This window comes from Spea bombifrons, chromosome 1 (genome assembly GCF_027358695.1).
Source record: "Spea bombifrons isolate aSpeBom1 chromosome 1, aSpeBom1.2.pri, whole genome shotgun sequence".
Lineage (NCBI taxonomy): Eukaryota > Metazoa > Chordata > Amphibia > Anura > Pelobatidae > Spea > Spea bombifrons.
Window position 1 is genome coordinate 54,783,481 of NC_071087.1, and position 21,608 is coordinate 54,805,088.

At 39.0% G+C, this 21,608-nt stretch overlaps 1 protein-coding gene across 4 annotated transcripts in view; it reads right to left on the reverse strand.

The window, feature by feature from the left end:
• RUFY3 (RUN and FYVE domain containing 3) overlaps nucleotides 1–21,608 on the reverse strand; it is a 46,874-nt gene that overhangs the window by 770 nt on the left and 24,496 nt on the right. For 2 of the 4 annotated variants that reach the window (XM_053461648.1, XM_053461649.1), the window contains exons 2-17: nucleotides 17,555–17,728; nucleotides 17,013–17,130; nucleotides 16,309–16,410; nucleotides 14,967–15,090; nucleotides 14,408–14,469; nucleotides 13,930–13,995; nucleotides 12,427–12,496; nucleotides 11,767–11,850; nucleotides 11,306–11,389; nucleotides 10,838–11,005; nucleotides 10,272–10,369; nucleotides 7,869–7,988; nucleotides 4,678–4,807; nucleotides 3,959–4,038; nucleotides 3,397–3,430; nucleotides 1,614–1,688 (exon numbers count right to left, since the gene is read on the reverse strand). In XM_053461648.1, coding sequence (XP_053317623.1) covers nucleotides 1,614–1,688; nucleotides 3,397–3,430; nucleotides 3,959–4,038; nucleotides 4,678–4,807; nucleotides 7,869–7,988; nucleotides 10,272–10,369; nucleotides 10,838–11,005; nucleotides 11,306–11,389; nucleotides 11,767–11,850; nucleotides 12,427–12,496; nucleotides 13,930–13,995; nucleotides 14,408–14,469; nucleotides 14,967–15,090; nucleotides 16,309–16,410; nucleotides 17,013–17,130; nucleotides 17,555–17,728 — 1,589 coding nt within the window. Of the gene's footprint in view, nucleotides 1–1,613; nucleotides 1,689–3,396; nucleotides 3,431–3,958; nucleotides 4,039–4,677; nucleotides 4,808–7,868; nucleotides 7,989–9,284; nucleotides 9,609–10,271; nucleotides 10,370–10,837; nucleotides 11,006–11,305; nucleotides 11,390–11,766; nucleotides 11,851–12,426; nucleotides 12,497–13,929; nucleotides 13,996–14,407; nucleotides 14,470–14,966; nucleotides 15,091–16,308; nucleotides 16,411–17,012; nucleotides 17,131–17,554; nucleotides 17,729–21,608 lie in introns of those variants that run through there. The other 2 variants (XM_053461650.1, XM_053461651.1) reach the window with 1 other exon arrangement.

The window sequence follows — 21,608 nt, forward strand, 5'->3', positions numbered from 1 at the left end:
AAAATTGCCTGTCCTCTGTAGCATCACTCACTACCACAGTTCCAAAATACCTATGGAAGCAACATCAGCGCAAGCACTGTGTGTCAGGAGCTTTATTACTGAGCAGCCACACACACGCGCCAAAGTTCACTATGCACAGTGCCAAGTGTCGGCTGAGTGGTGTAAAGCACACTGCCACTGGAATCTGGAGCAGTGGAAACATGTTCTCTGGAGGGATGAGTCACTGGAAGTCTGAAGGATGAAGCTGGGTTTGGCATGCATAGTGCCTACAGTAAATTTTGGGGGAGAAGCTTGGTTTTTCAGGGTAAGGGCTAGGTCATTTACTTCTAGTGAAGGGTAGTGTTAATTCTACAGTATGCAAAGACATTTTAGATAATTGTATGCTTCCAACTTTGTAACACCAGTTAGGAGAAGGCCCTTTCCTGTTCCACCATGATTGTGCCCCGGTGAACAAAGCAAGGTCAATAAAGACATGGTTGGATGAGTTTGGTGTGGGAGAACTTGACCGGCCCACACAGAGTTCTTACCTTAACTCCATCAAACTCCTTTGGGATAAATTAGAACGCCAATTGAAAGCCATGCCTACAGCCAACATCAGTGCCTCATCACGCATATGCACTTTTTGGTATACATGGGCATAATTTCCCAAATACACACTCCAAAATATCGTAGGAAGGCAGTCTTAACCGCAAGACCAGGGCCAACTCTATATTAATGCCTATGGTTTTGGAATGGGATGTCCTACAAGCTCAAACAGGTGTGATGGTCAGGTGCCCACATACTTTTGATCATATAGTGTATCAACCTTCTCTGGGGAAATTAGTTACACATGGTAAGAAAAGATTTATCCCCTTCAAGACTGGGACGTACCTGGTACTTCCTGGTCACAGGTCACCGCCAGAATGGGACGTACCAGGTACGTCATCGATGATGCGCGATCCAGCGTCGCTATGAACGCTGGGATCGTGAGGGGCGGCTGCTACTGACCGCTGGGTGTCCCCAGCGATCCGTAGCAGCCACTCCCTCTCAATTCCCGGCACGTGATCGCTTTGAAGCGAAACATGAGCACGGAATTAGAATATTTTCCTGAAGGGGTTAAATAATTAATGCATCCCTCTGTCTATGGGAGTTTGCTACATGAAAAAGGTTAAGCATCTACAGCCACATTACATATGTTACCAAAATACGATTTAGGTTAGACGGCAACATATAACAACTATTTAATAAGGTAGTTGAAGTTTTTGTGTAATTGATATTAATAGCTGGTATATTTAAAACTATTAACAAAAGCATTATTGATGACACTAGAAAATCAAAATGGCTGCTCCCATCAAGACAAAAGTACATATAAGAGACTGGGAATTGTATCTCCACCTACTTCTACGTATACCCTACGCATTTAGGGAGTAGCCTTTATCTGGTCGCATGGGGGCGCAATTTATCTTTGGGCCCCAATCTTCATTTTTATTGACTGCAGTGGCAGGAGACACACTTTGGATTATAAATGTACTTTTGACCAATTTGCACTTTTAATATGATTTTTTCTTTAACCAATCATCTGACAACATTCTGCATAATTTCACTACTATACCATTCATTTTTTGCAGAACTACCTTTGAAAGTGTGATACTGGCTTCCTCTTTACACAACTGGCACATCTCTTGATTCCGCCGTTCTGAATCTTGATCCTAAGTAAATTGTAAAAAAAAAAATAGAGTTACTTGATTCTTACTAAATATTTTCTATATTAGTTATTGGGAACACTGCATAGTAACTAAAGCATGAAAGCACCGGTAAATACAGTCTGGCAGACCCCAAGGTAAATACGACGTTTCACTCTTAATTCTCTAAATTTCTTCGCTTTCATGGGAATAGATCAGGGGCGTCCAACATGAGAGCTCGAGGTGCGGCCCGCGTAAGATAGGCAGCCAGGGCAACCGATCTTACGCGGGCCGCACCTCGAGCCCTGCTACAACAAAAGCCCTGCTACTTACCTGTGGGAGGGTCTTCTGTACTGCACAGAGGAAGCAGAACCCAGCAGAGTTCACATGACATCACATCACATCCTGCTTCCTCTGTGCAGTACCAGAGAACGCAGAGGGAGGCCGCGCCCCTTGCTGAAGTCTGTGAGCGGCATCGAGGAGCTGCAGTGCAGGTAAGGGGGTGGGGGAGGGAGTTTGAATCAGTATGATTGAGGGAATGAATCTATGAATGAATGAGTATATGAATGAATGAGTGTGTGTGATAGCATGGATGTGTAAGTGCTGGAACCTAGGCATGATGGGACTATGATTGCTGTTAGCAATCACACTCCTACCATGCCAAGTCAGCCAGTACATGATGAAACCTGGCTAGCTGCCCTCTTGTGTATTGATGCTGCCAGCAGTATGGGGTCTGCACATCACTTATAGCCACCCTGTACCAGCATGTACTGGCTGACTTGGCATGATAGGAGTGTGATTGCTAACCGCAATCACAGTCCCATCATGCCTAGGTTCCAGCATTTACTGGTTGGATGTGTAAGTGCTGGAACCTAGGCATGATGGGACTGTGATTGCTGTTAGCAATCACACTCTTATCATGCCAAGTCAGCCAGTACATGCTGAAACCTAGCTAGCTGTCCCCCTTGTTTATTGATGCTGCCAGCAGTATGGGGTCTGCACATCACTTACAGCCACCCTGTACCTGGATGTACTGGCTGACTTGGCATGATAGGAGTGTGATTGCTAACAGCAATCACAGTCCCATCATGCCTAGGTACCAGAATTTACTGGTTGCCTGGGTATGATAGGAGTGTGATTGCTGTTAGCAATCACACTCCTATTATGATAGGAGTGTGATTGCTGTTACCAATCACACTCCTATCATGCCAAGTCATATTGCAATTTTTTTTTGTCCAATTGTGGTGTGTTACCTACTTTTATTAAAAATTTGAGTTTTTATTATTATTTTTAAAGGTGGGGGGTCATTTTCGGTTTTGGCTAAGTGAACCGTGAATGTTTTGGTCCAGAATTTTCATTTTGGTGGATCCCTAGAATAAATAGAACTATTTAATTTGTAATTATCCTGAATCCTGAATTTGTAGTCACAAAACTTTCTAGGCCCAGAAATCAGTGAGAGGAAAAATAAAGGTTTTGTGTTATTTACTTTATTTTAATCAGCATATTTTATTAAAGGCCATATTTTCTCACAGTGAAAAATGAGTGCGGCCCGCGCACATATACAATTCTGATGAAGTGGCCCACTGCAGACAAAACTTGGACGCCCCTGGAATAGATGGTAAACCAGTCAGAGACGGGTTATTCCAGGTTCTTGTGGCAAATATGAATGCTGTCAAACTGATGAATTTTAATAGCCACTCAGCAAAGTTAAAATAAAATAATAAAAGTTACCGACCTCTTTTCCAGAATTCACTGACCCAGCTGACAAACTGTAAAAGTAAAATATAACATAGTGGCGTCATGAAACGTAAAGATGGTCACAGACATAAACAGTGTTATTTAGTCAAAAATATCAATGAATACCAAATATCACTACAGCTCATTTTATCGAGCAATAAACGATGGTTCTCCCTGGTTTGTTGAGGGACACATTTAGTGCAGCTTATACCACATCTGTCACTTACAGAACTTCCCTAGTCCACTTTCATCTTTATGGAACTCATCCCAATGGTTCCTCTCCCATATCTGAATCACTTCTTATTTCCAAAAATACTCTTCTTTCTAACGCTCTTTCTTTTATGTATTAATATGTTTCCTTCTCAAATTTGAAACATGTTATTCTGCGCTGGCCAACAAACCTATATGGTCCATTCCTTTCCTTCTAATCACTTAGAAAAAAATACTTGGATAGTTGACTTAACGAATAATCACATACATGCGCAGCAATACTAATTTATATAAAAAAAAAACCTTTAAATGTACTCAATCTGTTTCATTAAAAAATATATTTAACATACTTGCTTGGTTGCTGATCACTTTTTTCAGACACCCTATCCACAGCTTCCTCAACCGTCGCTACTTCTTCACGCTGTACATCCTGAAATAATGAAACTATACAATATAACAACAAATTCTTTGTTATTGAAATACAATTAATGAGGATAACCTTTAGCAATTGTGACATTTGCGTTATTGGAGGACATTGGAGGACGTTTCTTGCTAAGCGTGGCTATGAAGGCTGTGCTAATCCCAGCGCGTATCACAGCTCACTCTGACCAACCATTGTTCTCATAGCTACAGGGGTCTGTCAAGCGCAGAAAGGGGTCTGGAGCAAGTTTGTTAAAAGAGGCCTCTCCAACCAGGCCGGGCATTGAGTGCTGGTCCCAATGTATAGTTGTAGCTCCTGTTTTTGTTTTCAGTTAACAATTTAATCCACTCAAAAACACACACACAAACCAACATGCTTGTACATACTAAGAGTTGTATGATACACAGACACTCATGTACACCCCAAAATAGTCCAGATGTTATGCCCATACATACTTAAATACATGATATACACTCACAAGCATACTTACACACCGATACATCACATTTCCACGGTAGATACGAGCGAAACATTCAGGTCATGTGACCGCTTAGCGCATCACAATCACAAAAATACATTTGCACACACATACACTCGCTAACCTACACCTCATATGCTGGATATAGCGTACAATAATCCCTTAATTACCATTTTCACAGGGCTCTTTACAGGAGATTGCTGGCTTCCAAAAACAGTATTCTTAGTGTTGAGGGATACTTTATTCTGACCAGAAGACCGTCTGCTTCTTTCTTTCTTCAATTCCATCTCATACTTTGATCTAGAATAAAAAAAAAATAAATAGGAACTCAGACTTCATAAAGATCACCTGACATTAAAACATTACTGCTGAAATTCTACATAATGATAAGACATTTTTTTTTCATTATTATTTTCTTATCATTACGTAGAACTATATTTTTTAAAAGCCGTTTTGCCAGGGCTTGACTGTCTCTGTGCAACCACGAGTCCGATTTCATTTTTGGACTATGAACATGATTAGAGGTAGGTGGAAACTTTCACCCATAGTCTAGAAATGCCAGAAAATGCCACTTCCAATGGAAAGTTTCCGCACTGCAGTTACATCCCGCTCACCATGACATTTATGTTGCAGTCTTACAATGTTTCAGTCCACAGGGGTTTATTCACTAAAGGGAGAGTTGGCAGGGCAATTGCTAAGAACTAAGATGGCCATGTGTAATGTGTAATTTAATTGGAAAGGTGAGTTAACCATACATCATACAGGGTTAGCTAAGCTCTTCCTGTAGCAGGTGCTCACTCAGATTGGCTCTTCATTATACCCCCCGCCACCTTTCCCCTCTCCGTCTCCAATACCTTCTTCATCTCCTCCCTATTGCCTACCTTTGTTGGCTCTGGAGAGGGGTTTCCTGGTGGGAGGCAAATGTTGGTTACCCATTAATAGGAAAAATGATATGACCGCGGTAGTAGTAGCCAACAGACTTTACTTTACAATAGATGGGTGGTAAAGATTAGCCACAACTACTCCAATCTACCATTCCTATGGTGCTCAGTCAGTAATGGCCAACTGTATACCATGGGAGCTACAGTTAGTGTGTAGTCTAGGTCATCACAACCCGAGTGTATGACTACAATTCCCATGAAGTTCAGCCAGCAATATGGCTGCTGAGTATTATTGTAGATGCAGTCAACAAAAGTTCATTTTTGCACTGAAGACTTATTGTAGCCCCCGAAAAGCTTGTTAGCAGCTACTATTCCTACTATTGCTGGCTTAACATCATGGGAGTTTGAGTCTAAAGAATGTTGTGTTGTGTAATGTTGAGTAGTTAGAGTGAAAAAAAAAAGGGACATATAGGGTTGGAACCACAATAGGACACTTGGTAGTTTTTCAGCAGTTGTGGAAACATTTGGCACTTTTGGCCCAAAAATGGATGGTTGAGAATCACAAGATGTGCATTCCAGAGCAGCTGGATATAAAAAGTAACCCTGTGGACTCCAGTTGTGCTCCCTTTCCCATGATGCTTAACATGGCTGAGAGTCATGGGAGCAGGTGTGTAACCCTAGCTGCAATACATGTTTGGAAAAAAAACTACCTTGTGTCTGCAGCCTGCTCACAGTGTCGCTGCCCAGGTGGGGACTCTATCCGGCCTGGAACATTGCCTATTAGCCAAGGACCAAACGGCCTTTGCACCAGTGCCTCTTAATAGCCGGCAAGTATAAAAAGCTTCATGAAATTGTTCCTCATTTGGCATACCGAACAATCTGCATACCTCCCAAGTGTCCCTTTTCTTGTATAATGGTCCTCATAGACACTCCACTATCCACTCTTACAGAATTATGGGCTGGCTGGCGAAATCCACTAGTCTCCCCTAACTAGCCCAGAGAACTGTAAAATAAATGGTGTTCTGCACCAATGCAGCACAGACCCCCACCATAGCTCCCTTGTGACCTCCTCACATTGCTCTGCAGCTCAGCAACGCAAGGTGGCTCTTCAGATAACAACAAAGTTGTCCCGTTTTGGACATGTGAAATGTTGTGCATTATCTTCCCCCAGGATCTGGAACAATTATGTGAAAAGCTGCTGACTGACTACAGGTGGTACACAAGGGAACCACAACTGTGTAACAGTTATTAAAGTACATTTGTTCATTGATTAAGGTTTGAGAGACTCTGTGAGCACTTCAGTGCTGTTAACATTTAAATTGTATACAATTTCTGGTATACATATATGTACATTTATAATATATATGTGAGCAGCATAGAAAGTCTTTGTTATTGCTTCTATGGTAGTAATATTGAGGCCATTGTTAAGCTTAACCTAACATCCAAATGCCATACAAACCAGAGAAGAGAATGCTAGAGAGGGTAGTCTATCCAAAGCCATAGAATGGAAGGAGTTAAATGGAAACCAGCATGTGCCCCAGGACTGGATACTGGGAAACATGTCTGTAGTCTGCATTGATTGATACACAGTGGGAGTAAGAAAGGTGAATTACATGTTTTCCTACTGCAGTGTCACAGAGAAACATGTCTGTAGGCCCAAAATTAACTCCAAGCGCCAGGCATATAACCCAGTTACCCTCTGGGCGCTGATCTGCAATTATAGCAGATGATTAATATAATGGGCTCTGTGTTCCTGTAAGATCTCATTTACTTTGTGATAAAGTCGACTGTAAAATTGCACAGCATCTAGCATGCGGAGTGAAGACAGGGCTCCGCACTAGGTAAGAGGAAGAGAGAGTGTAAGTATGTGTGTTAAGTGGATGGCGTTTGAGTGAGTGTGGGTGCATTGTGTTGGACAGTGTGTATATGTAATTGTATGGTAGTGAATGTGAGACACTGAGTGTGTTACTGTATGGTGCTGGGGTTTACAGAAGCAAACTGGGGTTGGTAAAGTGAATTTGGGAGATGAAACAGCAACTCTCTATTCTTTAATGAATAAACCTAAATTATTTTAATGGTGATAAGAATGATGTTTGAATTCCAAAAATGCAACTTTACAAGAAACCTTAAATTTGTAATAGCAAGAAGGACAAAAATATAAAATACCAACAGTAAACTTTTCAGGAACCGCTGCTACTAGAGTTTGTTACACCACTCTAAAATAATAAAAAGCTAACTTAAAAAACCCACTACTGATTCTGACATATTCTTTGCAGGTGGTCATACCATGGGCTCAAGTGTGATTGGTTTTCAATGTGTTACATCAGAAGAATTATGAATCTCTGGATCATTATTACATGAGTCCATTGAAAAATCATATCACCACTTGAAAAACACCTAGCAATTGGTTAGCACCAGACACCAAGGTGGCAACAATTATGCTTGTGATCTAAAAATGCACCAAGTAATGAGATCTTCACCGGTGCTTCCTGAGCTGGTCCACTTCTAGCTGTAGACTCTCGATCTTGTCTCCAAACTCTTGCTTGAAGAGCCGGTTGGCTTCCTCAGCTGACTGACGTTCTCTCTCCGCCACTCGCAATCTGGATTTGAGCCACGCGGGTGTGTGATTAAAAAAAAAACATAAAACATGGTGGTGGTGGTGGTGGTGGGAAAGGACAGGGTAAAGGGACTTCAACCAACAACCAAAATAAACAAAGGAGTCAACTCAGAGGAAAAGTAGGGGGGATTAGAATGGATAGGATATATGAGCAGATTCAAATAATATCAAAAGAACGAAAATAAACCCTTATTCTAGGTATACATTTTGCTTTTGTCTTTGAAATTGTTGGTTAAGCAGGCAAAATCAGGTAACTTTTTTCCTGTCTGATGTACTTATTGCTGTACAGGTTACAGATCTGGCTTGGTATTCCAAAAAGCAAAATTTTTTAAATTCCATTCCATTTTAACTTCAACAAGATCACGTTAGTATCTACATTTTACTGTCTCTAGTACGACCACACTGAATACACAGAATAACCTGCTCTTTGTGTATCTCTAGTCAGAGGAAGTCACAACTGTCAGCAGATAAGAACCTTTCCTCCCATCGAATCTGCGCATTTTTCTAAAGTCCTTGGTCTGTCTTAGATTCAGGATCGCCATATGTTTACCCCCATGCATGTTTAAATTCCCTTACTGTGTCAGCCTTTAGCCACATCTGCTCGGATTTTTCACTAATCTACCATGTTCTCAGTAAAGTAATAACGATCACAGTTCTGGCATCGGTTCAAGATAAGTAGATTATTTTTTTTTACATTAAAAAAAAATAAAATATAAATGTGCTTGCTTTTGACCGAAGCAAAACATATAGTCTAAGTATTGCTTATTTGGAACAGAAAGTAGTGCAAATATGCACGTATGTTTAGTTTTTTGCAATTCACCGTAAAATACAGGCTGTATTCATGTGTGTAGATTAAAAACTAAATGTGCTGGGTTCAGCCAATTATAATTTGAATGCAAGCAGGAATATTTAACAGGCTTACAGTTAGTTGACTTGTATGGGTTGTTTAATTGCCTAATTACTGATTATGACACCCTTATGTGTGCGCGGATATCATCAGTACCATGTTGTTTGATAGTGCCATGGGCTCCGGTGCCAGACCTTTTAAGGAACCTAGCAACGACCCAATGGGCTATTGACCCAATACTGAACGTCATGAGGTCTGATCTGCAAGAGATAGAAAATGCTCAACTGCAGCTGAATTCATGTTAGTTGATAAAAAGTCAGGATTTTCAGAAATGTTTCCAGACAGAAAAATACCATACGAGACACACGAGAGCCCTGCTCAGAGATTACACGTGATCCCACTAGTTCTTGCGCACAAACACAAAAACACAAATCCGGTTTTAAAAAGTTTATTTTTGGCAAATAGTTTTGGGGGCTTTCTAACAAAGATTCAATCTAGAGAGAAGGGGCCAGGGGAAGAAGATAACAAAACAAAGGAGCCATGGCTTCAAAATGCAGCAATTTCCAAATGAACGCTAGGCAACATTTAACATCGATTAACGTAGCTTTTAATAAAGCGGGGCTATCCCGCTTTCCCGCTACCAAGTTGCTCTGTTAGTGTTGGCGGGGGTCATTGCGCCAAGCCTAGTGGTGCTTGTGTAGAATTTTACCAGCTACATTGTTTAGGGTTTTTGCCTGCTTCACCAAGTCTTTATCACTAGTTGTTTTTTTTTTTTTTGGGTTTACAAAAAACGTTGGAATAAATAAATAAAAAAGGATATAACATCAGATGAAAGACAAGGGTAAATGATTAATAAAACAGACAGAAAACATCAAGAGAGAAAGGTCAGTCAGCAGATAACACAACTCCTAGAACAAAACTTTACAAGGCTTACTCCCTACAATCTTCTGCGTATAAGGGAATATTATGTTTGGCCCATTAAGCATAACAGAATACACAGCAAAGGATGTCTCACTACTACATGATGAAGCAAAATAAAAACTAGTGGTTACTCTGTGTGTTAATTAATATTATTTTTAAAGGGCAACTAAACTTTTTAAGTAACGTTTGCCTCTTTGATAGATTGAGGACCACCTGTTTTGGATCAGAAATGGTGGAGGGGATCTAGAGAAGATCTCCTCTACTGATCTACATAAAATTCGCACCACTCAATGTAGGATCAGTGAATGAGGCAGCGACAGTCAACCTATCAAAACAAATGATAACTTCTGAAATAACAACCTGCCTTCTCTGAATTTTATGGGCTTGGGAAAACAAATCAAGCAACTTTGGCTTCTTTTGAAAAAGGCAAAGCTATTTCCAAGGTTTACTGTCACCTTAACAGCCACCCCAGTAAATCCAAACATCAAATCACATTACCTCTGCTCCAGGTGTTTTATAGTAGCAGCCATTTGATTGGTCTTTTCCTCCAAGCGGCTGTTTAACTCACTCTTCTGTTTCACTGCTACATCTGAGCTCTGCAAGGAGCATGAGAAAGTAATTTACTCATACAGTAATTTGATTTCACTGATTTCATTATACATTATACATGGTCGGCCAAGCTCTTCTTGTAGGCTTGTAGAATGTCAATAATACTGTACTTTTTTCTTTCTAGAAACTGATGGAGACAAGTTGGAAATCATGGACCTCATAAAGAAGAAGTTAATTATCTACTTTGATTTTCAATCTCACAGGGTCAGTTTGTACAGATGGTACCGCGTTGCCTAACTTTCATTGCTCCTCAATGAACAGATGCTGCTGGCCCCACTGATGGACCTTATTAAAGAAGCAGCCATTACAAAGTGAAATGGTTATGAAAGGTGGCTTGGGAATTTAGCCCGTTAATGATCAATCTTCTATACATCTGCATTTCCAAAGCTCTATTCAGCCACCGTGTGCACACACAGGAGCAATGTCCACACAATCTGTAAGAGCTAGCTCCTGACCTGCATTTTTAATGTCAGTTCATTCTTTAATGCTCGGAGATCATCTAATTGCTGCCTGAGTGCGGCTAGTGCATCTTGCTTCTCGCAAACATCCTTATCCAACATCTTCATGGCCAGTTCCATTTCTTGTCTGATCCCGATCTGTACTTCCAGTTCTTTCTCTATGTCCTGGGGGAAAAAAGGCATTGTGTTGTAAACACAATCATCTGTAATGCCTGACTGTTCTATAAAACTATATATATATATATAGGCACATTTGAAAGAGAGATAGTTCCACCTCTAAAACCTACTAGTCAATGACTGATTGAAATTATACTTTTATTCTCTCTGTATCTTATTACACAAGCTGGCTTTCACAAAGACACAAAATTGAAATAATAAACACAAAGGTGAAGCCAATATTAATGCTACTACATGACACTGTTTAGCGAAGAGCTAGCCATGGATACTTGCTAAGCAATATCTTACCAGCCTGAGCTGAGTCTCTTCCTTTAAGTGTTTCCTTGCCTCGCTGAGCGCCTGTCCTTCTGCGCTTCGCTCTTGTTTATTTCCCTTAATAAAAAAGAAGCAAAAACGTCAGAGTAAGTAAGTAATGTTTTTGGAAACAGCTGGTACTGGTTCTACTGGGCATCTAGAGTCAAAGCTACTGGCAATCCAAACAGAAAGTCTCCTAATTCCCGAATTACTAAAGATTCATTTATAAGCATTCAAATGATCCGATACAGTTTAAAGTAGGCTTTATGATAATATCTTTTTTATATCACAATAATAAAAAGGTTTAGCTTTTCAGAATCACGCAAGTGAAATTCCAAATACACCAGTATGTGTAATGTGTATAATGATGCCTATACTTAGAAGCCCTAAAGAATTATTTTGTCACTAAAGCCTTAAAAACTGTTTATGAAAGATCCTGTTGTTTATTAGCATACCTTGTTTGTCTCAAGGAAGTATGAATCTTTCATTCTTTCCATTTCTTCCTGCATGGTTATAATCCTGTTGTTTGCTACCGCGAGCTGAAAAGAGTTTTGTATTTTAACTGAGATATCAATTTGAAACATGCAAATATTGTTATAAAACAGATCACAAGGACACACCGTACATTTGAATCTAAATTAGTCTATTAGAGGTGGTTTCACAATAATAAAAAAAAAAAACAGGGTTCCCATAAGGCCTTCTTAAGGAGCTCCATGGAAGACAACTGCAAGTGTCTAAACAGAAGCCCAGGTAGCAACCCAGGCCTTATAATTAGGGAGGTGGTTTACCTGTACCTACGGGTGCCAAGAGATGCATATTTCATTCTGTCATTATATGTTATGGGCAAGCACGGGTCTCACATACTAGTGGAAAGGTCCATGTGTTAACTGCTGGGGATACCAACAATCAGTAATTGCCCAAGTTAATACTAACATTCTACTGGATGGTACTATCGCATTGTGTTTGGATAAATTGCTAAATGAAGTGCTCCAGTGGTAGATTTTGTCATTGTGTTAATTTGCGTACAAATATATTTGGGTTTTATGGGGTTCGAGCATGGCGTGTCATTTCAGGGTAGTGACCAGGTTTGGGACCAGTGATCTGTACAATAATACCTCTTCAGTCAGCTTAGTGTTCGACTTCTCCAACGCATCCACCTTAGCCTGCAGGTTGTTTACGGTGGCGCTGCCAGACAGACAAAAAGAACCATGATTTTATATTAACAGCTGGGAACCAATCAAACCGCGCACAGTGATCCCATTTATTAACTGTGGTTATCGAGCCCCCAAAGTGTTATATATCTGTTATATTGATACAACAATAAAGAAAAGGATAATACATGTAACACTGGCATCAGTGAATGTGCTGTTTCTAAACACAACTCAATCAGTCCTATGTTTTGCCTCTGTACTGGATATACATAAATATCAATGTAGTTCAACTCTTCTCTCTGTGAAGGAACGGAATATGCCCAGATCATTGTAACAATATTTAAATGACATGGTGAATGAAAACAGCATTTCTTTTTACATTTTAAAGAAACACATTATTCACTAAAGGGAGAGTTGGAGAATCTGCAAGACAGCCGTGGACTCAAATCTCTCACTTCACTACTAATGAAGCAGGGCCAATCTTACCAAATTTCTTTAGCGGGAAGGATTAAGCCGACTTTGTATCGTGTATAATCCAGCGTTCTCACCGATTTAATTAGTCCTCCGCGGTTATTGCTTCATTTTGTATAGTGAATAAACTCAATTATGTGCTGTATGGTGCTACCTGGGGATGTCGGAGCTTTCATGATTTTAAACAAAATCACAAATAAACATGTCTGGAGGCGTTTCTGGAAAACCACTCGTGTTAGAAAAAAAGTGGAGAGGATTACAACTACGGATCCCATTTAGGGGAAAAAAAACACATTTCTCTTGAATGCTCTCAAGCATAGCTTAATTATCTCTTGAATTATTCATGGCTTGTTGACAACGGATCCTATTAGAATACATTATTGCTAAATGTGATGGCTAATTGTAGGCTTGTAAAAGACTGATCTTGTTGTTTTTTTTTAAAAAAAGCTTTTTATGGCCATTTAAAGCAGCACCCCCTCCACCAAGACATTATCTAATGACTAGCATATGGACATGTTATGAGGCAGCTGCCTCGGGCAACCGAATCAGTGGGGTGCTGATGGAATTTGCAGAGTCCAGGGTAGTGATGCACGTGTTTAATACATGGATGCGGTGACGTTCCCCATTCCCTCTCGTGATGTGATGTGATGGGGCAGGTCAGTGACCCATGTATGTACCTCTTCCCACCATCATGTGAGCTGCTTGCAAGATTCCGGTTTGCAACCACATCCAGAAAGACAAGCTCGCTGACAGCTGAACATGGGGGGTCCATGCCTGGGCTGGTGGGAGGCTTTTAATTAGATACAGGCTATTTTTATTAAATAGAGTTACAATGAGCAGGGTAGATATTTTTTACATTAAACATACTAGGGTATGAAGAGCTTTGTTTAAATATAGAGGTGCCACGGGACATATATATATATATATATATATATATATATATATATATATATATATATATAATGTTATGTGCAACGTATCTTGTTTACTCCGTACCTTAACTGTCTGTTGAGTTCTTCTACGTAGTTCTTCTGATCCAGAATGGCCGTTATTTGACCATCCCTAAACAAAGAAAACCAATATTGTTTATAATTATTATTTAGAAATAAACTGTACAATACCTCATTCCTAGGTAATCATATGAATTTAGCCATACGGATAAAGTTAATGTATCATGTACAAAATGTTTTTTAATTGAAGGTGGACCTATACTTGGTTGGCAGAGTGCAAAGTTACAAGCACTGCCATGCAGACACTCGACTCAGATAGTGATATATTTTAGATTTTATTATATATATATGAATTGTCACAGCAGGTGATTTTGTGTGCTGGATTTTATTTATTTTAATAGTTCTAAATAAAAAACCACTACACAAATAGAAAGAAAGCACTTGACAATGGTAGGAATGCAAGTTCCGTCCGTATTGCAAGAAGCTGTTGAAATCTAGATTAGTATCCTTTAACGACCACTCACCCTTCACTGCATTTAGCTATAGGTCCCTCTTTTAGGTACATCGAAAAATCAATTACTCCAACCTGCAAGTTAAAAGCAACAGAAAACAACAATTTCTTAATCAAATCATTCTGATAAATAGATTTGGAGTGAACAATAACATTATAATAAACTTTTAGTCAAGATATCAAAGTAATGGTTGAAGAAAAGTGGCAAATATTGAAGGGTATTTCACGTCAAACCCAAGCTTCCTGGAACCTCTTACTAAACCATGATTATTCAGTAAATGCACGAATTATATACTATTGAGGGCCGACCAGTAATGTATATACAAGGGCTGCTGTCCCAGGCCTGACCCAAACTTCCCAATCTACCTATTTAGCATTTAGTTGCTATCATAATACAACGTGAGTAAATTATTTCAATTGGAGATACTGAAATTAGATATTCTTGTGTCTGAAACACGGGGGTTGGCTCTCACAAATATTCCAATATTACAAAAATGCTGTCATATTTTTCTTATGTCACAAAATTGGAAGGGGGAAGGTGGGATTTCAAACAAACATTCTTCTATACAAACCTGTGAATCGAGGTCTTCCCCTTTCATACAAAAATTAGCATCAATCACATTGAGCCCCACAAGAAGCCCGGAAATGATTGCTCCTTCTTCTTCCATCATTAGTGCATTTGGTTCATAAAATTCACTGTAAGAAACAAAGCAAAAACTGTAAGAACTCAAATGTTCTGTCTTGGATGCGAGACATGGAGGAGGCAGTACTACGGTTTTGGCATGCATGGCAGCTCAACTGATTCTAAACTGGTCTTTTTTTGATGATGTGACAGTGGATGCAGAAGAGGGATGAATTCTGAAGAGCATGGAAAGATCAGATCTAACCAAATGTCTCAAAACATTGGAATGGACTTCATCCCACCACAAAAGTACTGGATATAACAACTCTGTTTAAGGTTAAAGTATTTGCTGAATTACTTTTGGTCCCCTAAAAGAGTGTCCTAAAAGGAACTGTTTTAGAACTGTGTATTATTATTAATTACGGTATATTAATGTTTTGTTGTAATTTCACATGCAGCCACCAGGGGGTGCGGTGTACCAAGGGCTTTAGCTAGAAGTTAAGCTTTGACTGGAAGTTTTCTGTACTCCTGTCCAAGTTCCAATAACAAAACTTATGGTGGGTAAAGGCGATGGAAAACCCTTCCACAGTTCCTTATACGATTCGCACTATGCTACAAGGCCATGGCCCTGTTAACAGGTTGAAAGCTGGCCTTCCTCTGAATCTCCAGAAATATCTCAATGAGTTGAAGAGTTTTGAGAAAACAAACAGCATGTAAGAGATGGAAGTAATATCCAAATTATATAGGAGAGTCCAAATTCTGATTCGAAGGGAAAACAATTATCTGAGAGTTGCCAACTATACAAAAGTTTGGGGTCACTTAGCCGTTTTCATGGAAAACAAGAAGATTTCTAGCTGTGTAACATTATTGCAAAAGCGATTTTCAATGATCAATTAGCATTTTAAACATAAACTTGGATTAGCGAACACAACGTGCCATTAGAAGACAGACGTGATGGTTGCTGATAAAGAGCCTCTGTACGCCTTTGAGGATATTCCATTAAAACTCAGCTACAATGTATTACAACCTTAACACCTGCTCTGTATTTCTGATTCACTCATTAATGGACAAAATTTGTGACCCCCAAACATAATATACTATCTATCTATATTTCTAGCTAGCTAGCCGTGTGTGTCTCTTTAGGCTCTCGTGTTATTTGACAGAGCTCCTAAGTATGTAGCATTAAACTATACTTGTGGTTTAAATTTCTTAACCCACTTAACATACAGGAAGTACATGAAGGACATTTCCCTGGATGTCAGAGTGGGAATAGAAGGATCTTGACAGATTACCTGAGGAGGTCTTTTCTGTTTATCAGGGCTTTCATGTATTCGGACAGCTTCTTCTGCATCAGGGCTAAGCGGAGCCAGGCTCGGCCTCTACCGATAGGTGTCCTGTCAAATGCAAAGGCCATAAGAGATCAAAACAAGTGTCCGATTGACAAATTGGGAGAGATATATGTACAATACGGTAGACCTCAGTTCAGGTTTTGGTACCAACGATATAAACACATTGCACGTGAAGACAAAAAAAAACAATACACAGTTGGTAGTTTTATTTATTAGCAGTTATGCCATATTATATACATTGATAACGTTAAGGTTACCTACACCAATTTAGATTATCTACCTTTATGCTTTTGTTTGGGTCTAGGGTCAAGTAAACTGATAACACAAGACCATAATTATGTTGCAAGCTCATACAAGCTATTTTTAGGTATGACCAGCTAGTCATGGTCATACCTGGGAACACTCCAGCTACCCGGAGCCATCAGTTCTGGATGCTGGTTGACGGTTCCCATGACAACGATGGGCTAGCCCCACACGGAGGAATACTGGTGTAGCAGGAAGGGAAGCGGGTGGGGAGTGGGTAAGTGAGGCATGTTGCGCTTCACAGGGAGAGTTCCCAGGTATGGACACGGCCAGTGATTTAACCATATAAAAACTCTGCAGTGAAGGGATTAACAGGTGCAAACTCTTTACTAATCTTTACTTACTTAAGTCCCGGTAAGTCCTTTACACTGGCTGTGATTTCTGAGGCTTCCGGCACTAGCTTCTCTACCAATTCCAGAGGCCCCCAAAATGATTTATTTTGCCCAAGGAAAGTCTTCTTTGCTACAAAAAAGGAATACGTTAAAACCGGAGAGATATTATTTTGCAGGTTTGCAAGAATTATTGTTTACTATAACATACCACTACTTTTATACATAGCAGGTGTGCATCGTGAGATGGTGTTTATTGTTTATTACAGATATCAGACTCTAAAATATTTTGTTATGTTACAAATGTAATACTTTGTGAAAAAGCAGTATCCTTAAGTAGATTTTTAATTGCCATTTGGATAGAGGAATGAAGTATAAATACTAGTTACTTAGAATTATATTTTACTTTATGTATTACGTTAAAACATATTTACTTCTTTTTTCAATAGCAGACTATTTTAAGAGGAATCCGGCGAATGGAAGATCTGTATATAAAGCCAAGGTCACTCGGAGCGTTCACCTGATTGCATAACATTACGATCTAACAGTTCTCCTACCTTTTAGCCCATGCTTGAGGCAGTGCTCCATCACCACAAAGAACTGCTGCAGAGGTGCGTAATCCGAGTCCAGGGTCCTGCCTAAATTCAGCGCCGACTCAATTAGGCCCTTTATGCTCAGCTTTGCCATGTTCATAAGGTTCATCCTCTCGTTGGCCATTAGATAGTTGGGATCTAGAGAAGAAAAAAAAATGAGAGCGATTAGAATATACTTCCTTTCAAACTTTAGTATCAAGTAAATTGTTTCATGAAAAGAAGCAGAAAAGTTAAATATTCATTGTAAAATCCAGCAATTGTTTTTACACAAAAATAAATAAATTACAAAACAAATTGATGTCCTAGTCCTGTATGCAGATACAGGGATATAATTGGTTAGGATAAAAAAAGGCAAGAGATAAAAGGGTTACACATATCTACAGATCAGTGCCTGTAAGCTTTCCGTTACAGTGATAAGCACTACCTTAACCAGTGGAATCAGACACCCCAAAAACGGTGGGCAGGTATAAGGAGCCATGAGGCTATGACACCTAGAATTTTGCTGGCCTGTACATTTTCATGGTATTTTCTACACATAATCTTACCCACAATAGCAACCTGGCTCCAAAATTGTCTTTAGATCTCTATAGGCTCAGACAAGTATCAATGCAAATCACATGTGCCATATATAGGTTCATAAGATTATAATATCTCTAAATACTATACATTCTTCAAAAAGATCGGTGGACAGATCTCAATACACAAATGTAAATCTAGAAAAAGAACTTAATAAAAGGTTCCTTCTACATCTACAGAATGCACTAATTCAACTCAAAAGTATAGTAGTACCCGATTTAAGAACTAAACACAATAGTTTACCTTTCCTGAGAAGATCTGCAAGTTCAAACCTTTCCCTAGAGGTCGACCTTCTAAGCACTATGTCCAGTATATAGCAATCAGATGACTTGGGTCTCACCAGAGAGAAGACAAAATCAAGGACCTGGCTTGACATTCCTCAAAAAGGAACTTAAAAATGGTGGCAGGGGAAACAAACACTGGATTATCAATGTCTGGTTTCGGGACTGGGGATCTCCACTGGCCTGGCAAGATATCACCAAACACGATTTCTCAGGCTGTGTGTCCGAAGGGGAAGTTGCCAAACCCTTTTATAAAGAATTCAAACAGAAGATTAGAGGGTATCCCATATAGACTGTGCATTGTCTCTCGCACCAAAGAACAGTCACAGCTGAGTGAATAATTACAGGGAATCTCTCTTTCATTTAAAAGCACAAAGTCTTTATCTGGATGGTGAGACATTGACAGATCAAGTAAAATGGCAGCTATAAAAAAAAGGCTCATATAAAAAAAGAAATTTTGTTGGCTACATAAAAAAATAGGAATCTTAAATAATCAAACATTGAATTGGATAAAATTGATCCTTTATATCTCTCTCTTCAAGAGACAGCACAGGGGATGACAGATGCTCTCTCTCGTTCAGGGAGCTTATTGACTTCTAAAAGCACATAGGTCATCACAATAAAGTATTTAGCACTATTGACTAGTTTATGACAATAAAAATGAAACTAGAAATTTTTTTTAAAACACATTATTTTCTCCTAAGGCCCCGGAAGCAATGAACCATTCCCTGTCCCTTCTCTTTAATTAAAGTCAGGCTCTATATAATTATTGTAGTTAAGTTGTGAGCTAAAGGCAGCCATTGATAAATGTTTTCTTTTAAAGAGCTAACTTAATATATTAAATTAAAAAACAGAGATTCCAGATTGACTCCCATTTAACAGACATAGAGTCAATTATGGATGTTCGTTATAGAAAAGATCAAAATGAACGCCAGGCACGCACCAACAGTACTATTTATTCCTTATTGGAGGTAAAAAGGCTTCTTCTCCAGAAAGGGAGGTACACTCTGCGTGTTATGTATCCTCCAAATAAATAACCCAGTGCCTGGGATAAAAATATGAACAGGGACAGGTTGCCAGTCTAAAAGATTTTATTATCTTAAAAAAATTATTTGCAGACAAATACAGCAAATATGGAATTTTTGTATTAGTGAGGTCATGTTCTTTTGTTGGAATCCAGGACCTTCTATGATGATGTCATAAGCATAACCATGAGGTGGCTATAACATTTTGTAATTAATAAAAAATAATGGAATTATATATCAAAAGTAACGTGTATTTTTATATTCTTTTAGAATACTTCATTATTTCTAGACACCTTTTTGACATTACATTAGATTTATTTATACAGCAGCAGAGTCCGTAGTGTTTGTGAATCACATTATCTATTAATTTTAACTTTTTTTTTTATAGCAACTCATCTGTAAAAACTTTTCTACATTGTTCTCATAAAAGCACCACACCTATATGTTCATGGGAAACGTATAGCCATCACAAATTAAACAGTTAAGGGGTTTAACAACACATTAGGGAGGTTTGGGGAGAAAACAAATGTATACTCACGAGCCCAAAAAATTAATTCCAAATGCATTTTCAATTTGCATCTGTTCCTTTCCTGACTGTGTTTGGTTTTTGGCTGTGAGTAGCATTAGTTGCAGTAAATAATCACAATGTGATATCAACATTTATACATACATACAAACATACATACACACCCTTATTCAATTACCCAAAGTTTACCCAATAATTATTGCTGTACACAATAAACATACAGCTACAGACACCCCATAACAAATAAAATGTTCTGGAATTCTATTAGGTGGGTGCCTCTATTAATTGCTTTTGTAAAAATCTGACATTTTTGTTAATTAATAGTCACTTATTAAAAATAGTAAATTGGCCCCAAAACCCATGACATCTAAAATAGGATTCCTTTTTTTTTTTTTTTTTTTAATAAATGGTACCAAATCCCCTCACAAACTATTAAGGGTTTCACTAAAATTGAGCAACATAGTCTATCTACAGGGTGGAGGCGTTGAGGCACGCACCTTCTGTGTCATCACGCATTTGCTCCATCAACTCTGTCAAATCCTCCCAAGAGTCTTTGCAAACAGTACAAAGAAAAAAAAATATTTGTTCTCCACCTGTAAATGTGGGAATGGCTGGCATGTATTTAGGGTGTTGCATCTTCTACCGGATTAGCGATTACAACAAAGTCATCAAAAGAAGACTGAGTAGCTCACCGACATGACATTTTAAGTGGTTACTTCTCAAAGCTTTGAGAATCTAAACATTTATTTACTAAAACTGTCAGTAGATTTGTCACTCTGGAATGCTGGGTAACGTAAGAGGCATTGCTACAGGGTAGCTCAATTGCACCCCTCACTTTGTGGCACCTGTCCCAGCCTGAGACATGATCTCTATTTCATACCCCCCAAAAATTAAAACTTTCCAGCTGGAGATCCTTTTGTTTTTGAGGATGTGGTCAGGATGCAGATCTTTGGTGACTTTGTGAGCCTCGTTATATATATTTAAATAAAGTATTTGGAAACTATAATCCCATGTTGTGCTATTTCTACACATTTTACTGTCAACAGTTTAATAGACTTTTTGAGCTTGTAGAAAAGAGGAACATCAAGGGAGCAGAGATGGACATAGGGACAGTCACTCATTTAGCTTTCAAATTACAATGCAAAGCTCCCCAGTTGGCTCTACAATTTCCTCTATCTTTTGAAATATTTCCATTTCCATCATTATTAATAGTGGTATTATTTATACGACACAGCGGTTATTGGGTATATCGACCTTATAACCAGTGGGAAGATTCATTAGCTGCCGTTACACTTCACAGGCCCTGGACGGAGTTCCTTTGTCTGAAGCATTTCTTTAGAATTATGTTAAATAACAATTAAGCCCTAAAAGTAATTATGTGGCGGGCACGGTAACAAACAAGCATCGCCTGGAACTGCTCATGATCACATACTTGGTTTACAAACCAACCAGATTAACAGTTACTGAGCCGCATGTAAATAAGAGAACGTTTCATTGGGTGAAAGCTGTGAGGGGTGGGAAAAAAAGGTTAGGTTATCCAATTAGGAAATGTTCACATAATAAACATCACACTGTAGTTTAGTTCATAAAAACATAAAATATCAAATACT